General features: G+C 29.8%; 1 protein-coding gene across 1 annotated transcript; it reads left to right on the top strand.

The window, feature by feature from the left end:
• Positions 1–4,144: 4,144 nt before the first annotated feature.
• On the top strand, positions 4,145–10,900 carry LOC108328139 (protein NRT1/ PTR FAMILY 5.6). The gene is made up of 4 exons (XM_017561951.2): positions 4,145–4,415; positions 8,652–8,869; positions 8,998–9,545; positions 9,929–10,900. The coding sequence occupies exons 1-4, from the start codon at positions 4,286–4,288 to the stop codon at positions 10,803–10,805; spliced, it is 1,773 nt and encodes a 590-aa protein (XP_017417440.1). The 5' UTR covers positions 4,145–4,285; the 3' UTR covers positions 10,806–10,900.
• The last annotated feature ends 1,421 nt before the right edge of the window (positions 10,901–12,321 follow it).

Here is a 12,321-nt window from a genome sequence, read left to right as displayed (position 1 = left end):
TATATATATAATTAATATCAATTCCAGTGTGTAATCTAAAGTCGTTGATAATTTAATAGTTTTCTCTTAGTTAAGGATTAATATTTGATATAAAAAATAGCATTGTGATTAAAATATTATTTTATTATGAAATTATTCGAGGAAATAATTGTATGTAATTATATAATATTAATTTTCATACAGAAAATAGCATCATGACTAAAAATATTATTTTATTGTGAAATTATTAGTTTAAGTTAAAATGATTGCATGCAATTATATGACGTTGGAAAATTAGTTTTTTCTAACGTCAAATGTCGGAATATTAAGATATCCAACATTTAGATTGAATAATTATTTATAACAATATCATTTATCATGTTGGTTTTTTTATATTTTGAATGTTAATTGAGAAAAACTTATTTCACACTAACATTTGAAGAAGTCAATCATGTTAAAAGAGAGAATAGATGAACTTAAATTCGTATCAATTTAAATTTAGTCTAGTTTAGTTGATAGATACTTTTTCTCTTAAACATATAATTAAATGGTATAATTTTCATGTCTATTTATATTTTGAGAGTTTGTTTAAAATATTTTTTTCTATAAAGTCTTCGAAAAGAAAAATAAGAAAGAGAAATGAAATAGGTGTCATATCTAATTCCTTGAATATATTTTCAATATATGTATAAATTAAACTTAATTTATAGAAAAAATTATTTCTTTTTTCTTAATTTCTTCTTCTATAAAAGAAGATAATCTAATTTAACTCATCATACTAGTTGTAGGAGAGTCTGATACCATAAAAGAAAAGAGAAAGAAGCCGAAAACGAAATATTAGAGTAATGATTGTCTACATATTTATGTATGTTTTCTTCTTTCTGCAGAAAAAAACTGCTAGAAAAAATATCGCATGAATATCTTCTTATGTATTATAGTGGAAAAGTTTAACTAAAGATAACTTATAAAGAGTTGGTTAATTAAATGATTTTTTTTTACCTAATCTTCAAAAGAAAAATTAAAATGGTATACGAGGTGGATCATGTTAATTAGTCTATAGTTCATTGTGAAAATTTGTGGAATAGACTTCAGTGAACACAGACTAATTTTTTATAATTCACAGCTTGTGACTGATAAGATTCGCTGTAACGCCAATTAATCTTTTCTAATCAGTTGTATAATATTATTTATATGTTGAATATAATTAAATATTTTCTAGTATTATTTGATTAGTAACATATATTTATAAGTGTAAATCGAAATTTTATTTCATAGTTATTTTAATATATTTTTTCATGGTATATTTTCTTATCTATTAGTATTAAATAGTAAATAATTAATCTTTAAGTTTAAATTTAAATAGTAAATAACTAGTCTAAGTTTTTTAATTGTTATATATGTAATAAATTATTGTTTTTATAAATATTTAAATTCAGAATTAAAAAATTGTAAAGATATTGGGGTTGAATGCTGAAGTAGGAAAATGAAGTGGAATTGTCATAAGAAAATTGACTATGCTTTTTTTATTTGTATCTTGTTGTTGAAAATGAATGTGATAAAAGCATTGGATGCACAACCACCATTTATTATAGTTTATGCTATATATACCACCTAAATTCTTTGTGGGGCAAATAACCGACATCGAAGAATAACCACAATATTATAAATTCCCACTTCTAGATAACGTCAGTGGATGTGGATGGAGAAGTTATCATGGTCATAGTATAAATATAATATAATATAATATAATAGTTATTTAGTTTTTGGTAAATCGATAATTTGTTCGGCTAGCATTGTTGTTTGGAAAAGTGCATAGAAGCATGAAAGAATTAACTTCGTAGGAGGTAAATGAAGAAAAAAGGAAGAGGAATTAATGAGAAACACTAACGCCAAAAAGAGCATGGTGAGGGGAAAAAAAGCAAAAAATTGAAATGAATGAGAACCGGCCAAATGACGGGTGTTCATCATTTCAACACGATTTTTTTATATTCTCAATATCTTTTGATAAGAGAAGTTACCGTAACAAAAGGCTTTCAAATCTTACACTTTTCAAGATTCGCATCTTCTCAAATCATAATGCTTTTTTAAAATCACTAAATCAGGGAGTGTATGATAAATGAATTTTCATATATTTGGTTACAAACAATGAATCGTACCTACATCTTTTGTTTTGCCTAATGTACTTTATGGCCACATCAAAATTTGGATATCTCACACGCCTTCTTCCTTAAATCTCACCATGGATTTAACTACCACTTTCATTACGTTAGAGAAAGACCTATAAACTTGTAACTTTCAAATTCTTTCATAAACTCTAACATTAATTGATTGAATCAAAGACTATTTATCGGACTTATTTAATATCATTCAAATTCATAAGTACATATATTCATTGCAATACGTCAATGTAGAAAGATTTAAGTAGTTATTGCACATGTTGTGTTAGCAAGTATTTACAAGGATTTGTTACTTTTATATGTATTCGTCACTCAGTGTTCACCAGAATAACTTTTATGGGACTGTGCAAAAAAGTTAGTGAGAGTTGGGAATAAGATTAAAACATATACGTAATTTATATTTTTTTATATCGTCCATTTAAAACATAATAATTTTAATACTTTAAAATATATTGAAAACTTTTTAATATATCAAAATCTGTATATTTTGAAGATACAATATAATGACAAGATTACAAATTTGACGAAAAAAAAAATAGACTCTTCATTTGAATGGTACGCGTATTTAGCATTGTTTTTACATTTAGTTTAGGAAAGTTTTAAAATGTTATGTTATGTTATATTATATTCTTAGGCTTTTCATTTCGTGTTAATAAGTTTTGTGAAGGAAATTCTAAATTTTTCTCACAGTTCTTATATAATTGTAATAATAAACTATTTTTCTTAGCGTATAGTTCATTTTTTTTTATATATTTGTAGAATTATTTCAAACAAGTTGTTGAGTGTTTTATTTTGGTTCCTCCTTTAAAATTAATAATTAATTAGGCATTGCATATATTGATCACAAGGTAGGTCTATTACCTAACCAAAAATTAATGTAAAATGTCTACATCTTGACGTAAATGTTGCTAGGCCTAACAAAATAGACATACATTGTAGAATTGTTGTGACCGATCGAGATGTAAATTTTGTAAGAAAGGTTGAGATGTAATTTTTTTTTAATGATTTTCTTTTAATGAAAGGTTGAGATGTAATTTTTTAATGATTTTTGTAATGAAAGGTTGAGATGTAATTTAGAAGCACTATATATGCAAATGCATTGAAGAGTGGGCCTATGAAAGATAATGGCATTTTAACATTGTTCTTTACTACAATGATGTTACCATATTCTGAAGACCTTTCATTTTTCAGACCTTCACCCATTACTTTAATAGCTTAACTTATATCACAAACCACATTGCATGTTAATTCAAGTCGGATTAATGAAGTTAAAATTATTTTATTTTATATCTATTACTTTCTACAAATTCATTTCTTTTTAATTTTGTTATAAATTATATTATGAAATTTTCCATTATAGGTTGATTGAAAGGAATATAGAAAAGCCATAAACTATAGATCAAATTACAAGCTATACTATAGTATGTAATATTGGTTTTTAACTATAATCATATAAAAAAACAAGCCAACAACAATATCTAACTAATTAATTGTATAAATAAATCTATGTCGATAATAAATAACCATTAAACTCATTAAATCATTGGTTTATTATAACATAAGTGATAACAAACATTATTTTATTGTTCAAAGATTTAACAAAATACGGATACGTCTAAATGCACCTCATGAAATCCAAAATGTACGGGTTCCATATGAATGATGAAAATGGCATATATGTTTTTTTTTGTTTGGTACCATAATTTAAGGTTTTAATAGAGGCCTTTTCACAATAAGTTTTGGAAATGTATTAATATTTTGAAATGACGTGAACTAAAAGCTTTTATTTTGAAGGAAAAAATTAGAAGTGGTTTATGTGTTATATGAAAAAAATTATTAGTATGAATAATTATTAGTATGAAAAAAAGTTATCATATGTCAACAATTATTAGTATGAAAAAAAGTATATCAATAGATAAGTGTATATGAAAGATATCTTTATTATGTCAACAACAGAAAAGAAAAAGGAATAAGTTTTGAAGAAAAAGAAAAAGAAAAGGAAAAAAGAAGAAGAAGCAAATCCTTCTCTATAAAAAGAGGTGTTGAGTGTAGTAGAAAGACAGTAGGAAGGAAGTGCAGAAATAGAAGTAGTATCTTAGTTGCAGTAGCAAAGCAAGCAGCAGTGCAAGATGAATCTTGAAGTGAACGGTGAAGAGGGTGATGAGAAGAAATGGGTTCATGATTCTTCAGTGGACCACAAAGGCAAGGTTCCACTTCGAGCTTCAACTGGTTCTTGGAAAGCTGCTTTCTTCATTATTGGTAAGCACTTCATCTTCTGCTATTATTGTTTTCAGTGCTTGCTATTCCACTTTCCACACTTCAGTTCTATGTCTTTTCTTTATGCACCTTCTTCCTCAAACTTTCTATTACTATTATTAAAATATTCCCTTCATGCATCTTCTTTTATCATATGTCATTGAATTTTTTTTCATATTTTATGACACTGAATATTCCCTCAAACTTTATAAAATGCACGAACAAAATTGCAGCTGATTCATTTCTTATTAAGATTTTGCAGAAAAAGTTTCACAAAATATACAAATTTTTGTAATATATAATATTGTTTTAATTAGACCTTTCATATAGTTTATGTTAACTAACCCTTAGTTTTTTATTTTTCTTTCGAAAGTTGAAATGCAAAATATCAGTATAAACAGAGACATTTACACTGAGTTGTTACTTTAGCTCATTCTATATATCATTTGCCATAGGCTAAAAGTATATAAATAAGTCAGAAAATCATACAAGAAACATAAGAGGGAACAAAGTCGATGATATTCATGAAAAAGGAAGATCAAGAAAACTTAAACATGGCCAAAACCTAATGCCTATTTCAAAAAATTATCACTAAATAATATTAAGTATAAGTTATTGAATTAACAAAACTCATTTTCATTACTAAAAAAATAATGATTTATTAATAACCTTGTTTAGACATAATAACTTCATTTAACTCGTGAATAATCTATTTATATTATTAATTTATATTAGTGGTTAAAGTATAAACTTTTCATTAGTGTCTGCACAAACGTTATCTTCTGGGTAAGTGTGAAAGGAAAAAACTTCTTAAAAGGGAAAAAGGTTTAAAAGGGAGACACCAAATCCATTTTTCATTAACTTGCAATGAAAACAGAGAGACATCCTTCAATGTTATAAGAACCAACTTTAAATAAGTTTTGACAATAATTAATTAATTCTATTTTACCTACTTAAGCAGTACTGATATTTTAATATTTCTTTTAAAAATTACTATAATTGATAATTACTTATATATTTCATGATTAGCTCTGAATAATATAATTTTACAAAATTATCTTTCACCTAGAAGACATGTTCTAATAAAAAAAAAGGGGGATTATTATAGGATACTCAAAATAACTCTCATAAGCTTTAGATACAAATTAAGTGACTGATTGACGTTGTTAGTAGGTTAACTGATAAACTTTGTATGCATGGCTTCTCTCATGCTGCATCTAAATGAAAAGTTACCTAAAGTTGCTGCTGATGACATAGTTGTTAAATAGTTTATTTTCTCAGTTATATAGTTTTTCATTTTGTGGTCAGTTATATGAGGTTTTTTACCCCATAATGAAAATAATAGTAATGAACTTCCAACTACTTCAAGGAGAAAAGAAAATTCTAACTAATGTTTCATCATATTATCTAAATACATATGTACTAAAGTTGTTGAGTCTCATAATCTCTGCATAATTTTCACGACAATATTTCAAACACGTGATACACTAATTGGCCACTGAAATAAGATTTGTCTCATCCAATTTATAACATGCATACACACTTATCATCCGAGGATAACTTTTCTTCTGACTGATAAAAGTAGAATGCATTAAAGTTTCTCAAACATTTATTCTATCAGGAGAGTCAAATCAAATCCAACTCCACAACAGAAGACTAGATGGTGGATAAGGTTCTCAAAGCCGCATATATGCACGTCACTTTGAAATAAAAAGCACTTATATAGGCTTGAATTCTTCATTTACTTAGTAAGGAGATGAATTTAGTAAAAATAAACACATAAAACAAAACCATTTGCAAAATATCATCTAAGTGGTGAGTTATGAAGGTAGTGATTACATGAAAATTTTGAGGCTTAAAATTATTGGCCATAACCAAAAAAGAGAAGCAGCAAAAAAAGGGAAGTGTTATGGTGAATTTCCCTTGTACTCCACACTATAGTCAGGTCAAAAACAGTACGACCATGAAAATCGGTGGATTCCCAGACCCACATGCCACTATCCACTGATTGATATATATGTTATCCAAAGACCATAAAATTATGACGATAAACGATATCAACCACATAAACCCTAATGGTTTCCATCACTAAGAATGTTGCTATTTAGTAGTGGTTCTTCTTTATAAGATGCTGACCCTGATTCAAATCAATTGTCAATGGTATTTAAAGGTGGAAAATGTACGTGATTATTGTACATGGACCATTGCATGAGCATGAAACTTACATTCTCTATGGCGTGGCCGACCTTATATCCTATGCCACAAACTAATAGTATTTTCAGGATTTCACTTGAGAATAACCAAATTATTAAGCACATAGTTCCACTCATACTTAGTTCTAGAAGACGATTATAATTTTATAAATTATTATTATTATTATTATTATTATTACATAAATTAACTATATATTTAATTTTATATGAAAATGACAATATCAAATCGGTAATATAATAAAATGGTTTAGATAAAAAAAGAAATTAAAGTTATATATCAATTAAATAGGTTATGCTAGTTTTGAAAGTATCATATCACTTTCATATTTTACTCTTAAATATTATTAATTTGTATTAATTAAATATAATGAATTAAATTTGTTCATATCAAGCTTTTCCTTTTAATTTATCTCTTGTCCATGTGCATGGACCCTTGCTAAAGCATTTGTTTCTGGGACAAATGGTACTTTTAAGGTAGATTAGAAAACATAATACAAGAAACCTATATAAATGCAAGTTACTCACAATAATCTTATACTACTAGAGCTTTTATATTTCGTGGAACTTTTTCTGAGTTTTTTTTAATAAAATTTAGCATAAAAAGGGAGTTTTTTTTATCAAAAAGAGATTTTTTTTTTCGTCTTGCAATTTAAAATCTCCCTAAATTCTCAGTGGTCACATAGTACACCATCCGAATCTGGAGTAGACATATAATGGGTTGGAACCAATTAGCTAATAAACCTCTCCTTTATAGTAACTCAGATAGCTACTTTATTCAAAGCTTTAATTAGCCATGATTTATTTATTTGTTTGTTTATTATTAATTGTATTAAAGTAATAACCACAGTATATCCGAGTTGTTTTTGGTGGGTTCCACCAATTAGCTACCTTGGAGTATATTGGTTCTGAAAGTGTATTGAAGCTTTCTTCTAGGGCGGCTTGTTTTTTCTTTTTCTTTATAATTCCTTATTTACCGAAAAGTTCTGATAAAAAAAACGCTCATTCTGCCAACTCCAAATAGATAGTGAGGCTTATCTAAACCTAAGGTCTAGGTTTGATATGCGTTGGTCGTAATCTTTAACATATATACTATAAAGTATGAAAAAATATGGTTGACGTATATTGTAACCATTAAAATCTTGCGCATTTTCACATCACTAACAATGAATTATGGTTTTTTTTCATTTTTTCATATTTATCAGAAGAAAATCAGACACTAATTTGTAAAATATTATAGCAAGCAAATGCGCTGTGGGCCCCTTCAACTCCAAAATATTGCCACTAGTGGAGTATTTTTTTCTTTTTCTCTTGAATTTTCCTATGTAAGACTTTGACTAATCCCATGATTCTCTTTGCGTGCCGACAAAATGCAAAGAATGGAATAGTGCCTGTCTGATTTGGTGTCCAATTGACGTTTTCCAAGTACAAAATTAGAGATTAGTGGCTCAAGTAGTTTGTTCTCTGTCAAAGAGTTGATTGATCCACCTTTGTGATCTTTTGAATAATATCTTCCATACACACAAGAATCAAGTATATAATTAAAATCACTGTCAATTTTGGGTTATCAAAATGTTAGTGTTACTGATTGAACTTACGATATTAAATTACAAGAAGCTGACAAATTTCTTTCATTTAATATATATATAAAAAATAGGGTAAACTTTTTGTCCGTATTTTCCATGAACACAACAGATTCACTTTTCCTTGTAATTATTTAAAGAGGATTCATAGGAAATATGAGGCTCGTGTTTCTCTTAGGTTCAATAGTGATAATGAGATTAGCATCTAAGATTTTATATTAGCTATTCAAATTTCTTACTAAGACTTATGAAAGAAGTGTACTAATTACTTTCCAAAGTTAATCTGTTACCAAATCTCTCTATATCTTCCCATATAGAGAGTACCTGGAACATAAACATTAGCATGTGTTAATAAAAACAGTTATGACCGATTTTGAAACAAGTTTTTTATGTTCATCAAGTGGCATTAACCTAATACGATATTTTTATTGGAACCTTGTTTTCAGCAATTGAGACCAGCGAGAGGTTGAGCTTCTTTGGAATAGCCACTAGTTTGGTCCTTTACCTCACAAAGGTTATGCATCATGACCTAAAAACAGCAGCAAGAAATGTGAACTACTGGTCGGGTGTCACAACTTTGATGCCACTGTTTGGTGGATTCATAGCTGATTCATACATGGGCCGTTACACCACTGTTCTGGCATCAAGCATTTTCTATCTAATGGTAAGCACATTCAATATTCAATTACAACTTACAATTACACACTACATTATTATCATTATTTGGCCATTTTCTGCGTATATTCTAACTATAGAAACTTGTTCTTATGGATAAAAATTTATGAAATGCAGGGTTTGATTCTCCTTACTTTGTCTTGGTTCCTGCCAAGCTTAAAACCATGTGATGACACAGGCTTATGCACCAAACCAAGGAGAATTCATGAAGTGGTTTTCTTCCTGGCCATTTACTTAATATCCTTTGGAACTGGAGGGCACAAACCGTCCTTGGAGAGCTTTGGAGCTGACCAATTTGATGAGGATCATGATGAAGAAAGGAGGCAAAAAATGTCCTTTTTCAATTGGTGGAACTGTGCACTATGCACTGGACTTATTGTAGGAGTGACCCTCATTGTTTACATACAAGACAACATAAGCTGGGGAGCTGCTGATATTATCTTCACAGTGGTCATGGTTTTTTCACTGATCATCTTCGTATTGGGAAGGACATTTTATCGTTATAGGGTACCCACTGGGAGTCCCTTGACTCCAATGTTGCAGGTTCTTGTTGCTTCCTTTTCCAAAAGAAAGCTTCCACACCCTTCTGATCCTGCTCAATTGTATGAGGTTCCAAAATCTATTGGCATCAACAAAAGATTTCTGTGTCACACTAACAAACTGAAGTAAGTATCGTGACTTGGTAGTATACTAGTATTTCAAAAGCAAACAAACAAAATATAGTTCTGTTCTCCTGAGTGCAACCAAAATGTGTCACTTTCTTGACACAATGATAGAGAGATTAATTTTGATGCACAGTCAGTTTAAACATGTTTACATTGTCAACTGATTAGGAACTACAAAATCATTGATCATACTATGTATAACAACCTATAATTGAATGATAGTGTAAACAACTTTTATTTTATACCATAAGAATGTTCTAATTAATATGATTTGTTCTGTAAAAAACTGACCTGATATGTTATGTTTTGTCCCTTTTTATCCTGTATGCTAATTTTTTTTTTATGTTAAAACGTGATTTGTTATTGATATAATTTGATTTCAGATTTCTTGACAAGGCAGCGATTCTTGTCAATGATGGAAGTTTAGCAGAGAAGCAGAGTCCTTGGAATTTATCAACTGTAACAAAGGTCGAAGAAACGAAGCTTATTATCAACATGATTCCTATTTGGGTATCTACCATACCATTCGGAATATGTGTGGCACAAACTGCTACATTCTTCGTGAAACAAGGTACCACATTGAACAGAAAGATAGGTAACGGGTTTGAGATTCCTCCAGCTTCAATCTTCACGGTTTCTGCGTTGGGAATGGTAGTTTCTGTGGCGATATATGACAAGATTCTTGTGCCTGTGTTACGAAGAGTGACACAGAATGAGAGAGGAATCAACATTCTTCAGAGGATTGGTTTTGGAATGCTGTTCTGTATTGCTGCAATGATAGCAGCAGCTTTGGTGGAGAGAAAGAGGCTTGAAGCTGTTGAGAGGGATCCCTTGAAGGGTTCACTGACAATGAGTATATTCTGGTTGGCACCACAGTTTCTCATCATTGGTTTTGGAGATGGATTTACTCTTGTGGGTTTGCAAGAGTACTTTTATGACCAAGTTCCTGACTCAATGAGAAGCCTGGGCATAGCATTTTACCTTAGTGTAATGGGTGCAGCAAGTTTCCTAAGTAGCATGCTTATAACAGTAGTTGACCACATGACAGAGAAGAGTGGCAGCAAGAGTTGGTTTGGGAAGGATTTGAATAGTAGTCGATTGGACAAGTTCTATTGGCTATTGGCAGCCATGAGCACACTCAATTTATTCTTGTTTGCGTTTCTTGCCAGTCGATTTTCCTACAAAAGGGTGCAAAAGGTAGCTGTGGCTGATTGCTATGAAGACAAAAGTGATTATGAGAGTGTGGAAACCAAGGTTTAGTAGGGTCACTTTAGTTTTAATTACTAAGCATGTTGTAATGTAGAACAAATATATTATCTCATCTCTTCACAGCTTATATTTATATTTGTGCTTCTTACTGTTCTATGTTACTCTTCCATCCTTTGATGTCAAGATCCTGTAAATGCTGATATAATATAACTTCATGAACAATGCATTTTCGCATGCTCTCTGAAATGGTGAGTCTTAAATTAATTTTGTCACAAGCCATGCCAATTAGCAGCACAATGTCATTACAAGGTTCAACATGTCATCTTAGCCTTGGTTAATTTAAAACTAAACGATTTAAAAGTTAAAGAATGGTTTTCAGCATTGTGATTTTTTCGGCTCTTGTAAGTGGCATTCGGTGGTGAGGAAGATGATGGAGGTCAAGATGGATGTAAAAGAATGGTGAAGAGAAAACGTTGGGGGTGTGTACTGGTCCTGGTGCGATGAATGGGGAGAACGATGAGGGAGACGAAGAGGGTAAAATTGGAATATATGATTTTAGTGGGGTGCAGGAAGAAAAGGTCTCACTAGTTTAACACATATTTTGAGTGATAACTTGAAATTTGGAATTGCTATTTCCACTCTTCTCAGTTACTATTTATACCTCCATTGACCGCCGTGAGTTTCATTATGCTTTTTTTTATTAAGGCTTTAAATTGAAGAAAAAGAAAAACAGATAAGAGTAGATAAAGTTTATACAATTAAACCGCTGTAATTATTGTTTGAAAAAACTAATCAAAATAAATATAGAATCTATTACAAATAAGCAAATTCTTCCAGAACCTTCCGTAACTTTCTTCCTGCAGTCTTATGCAATTTTTTTTCCCATTTTACCCTTTTTAAATTAAAGTCATTTTTTTCTTAAATAAATAACTTCAGGATTCAAAATCCAAAAGTCAATTTAACATTTGAATTACACGATAGTCATTTTTTACTTCCATGTTATGCAATACGATTTTTTTTTTTAAGAAAAAAATGACTTTCGAATTAGGTCATGTTTGACTTTTGGACTGCACAATTTAAGAGTTAAAAGAATACTTCTAAATTGTGGAATTCATAAAGAACAAATTGGAAAAGAAAATTAGAAGGGTACAAGAAAAATATTATGAAGGTGCAAAAAAAAAGTGCATACAAATAAAATGTAAGTAAAAAAAATAACACAACTAATCCTAACGTATTGTGGGATCAAAGCCCAACATCAGCATTACCCGAAAGAAGTTTTGGTTTCTTTAAAATAATCATGTTCATCTTGACTTGATTCAGCCATGTATCAAGTTCTGCTACCTGCACCTTTATATTTTCTTGGTGCACTTCCATAGTCCTTGAAATATAAGCTATTCCCTTAATGAGATAAATAAAAATGGAGTATGGTTTAGATTATTGGATTGTATTTGGTTTGGAGTATGGTTGTGGTGTGTTTTTTGGTGGCTAGTGGTGCTGACTCGTGGTTAGTGGACATTGATCGTGGTGGGAGGTGGTTTCTCCTGCATTCACAGGGGTAAGTCATTTC

The sequence above is a fragment of the Vigna angularis genome, chromosome 2, assembly GCF_016808095.1.
Source record: "Vigna angularis cultivar LongXiaoDou No.4 chromosome 2, ASM1680809v1, whole genome shotgun sequence".
Taxonomy (NCBI): domain Eukaryota; kingdom Viridiplantae; phylum Streptophyta; class Magnoliopsida; order Fabales; family Fabaceae; genus Vigna; species Vigna angularis.
Note: the sequence above shows the minus strand (reverse complement) of the source record. Positions and strands in the feature narration are given on the sequence as shown.

Coding starts and splice junctions, on each gene's coding strand:
- LOC108328139 (XM_017561951.2), top strand. CDS start 4,286: ATGAATCTTGAAGTGAACGGTGAAGAGGGTGATGAGAAGAAATGGGTT. Junction 8,870..8,997: donor CAAGCATTTTCTATCTAATG/GTAAGCACATTC, acceptor TATGAAATGCAG/GGTTTGATTCTCCTTACTTT. Junction 9,546..9,928: donor TGTCACACTAACAAACTGAA/GTAAGTATCGTG, acceptor ATTTGATTTCAG/ATTTCTTGACAAGGCAGCGA.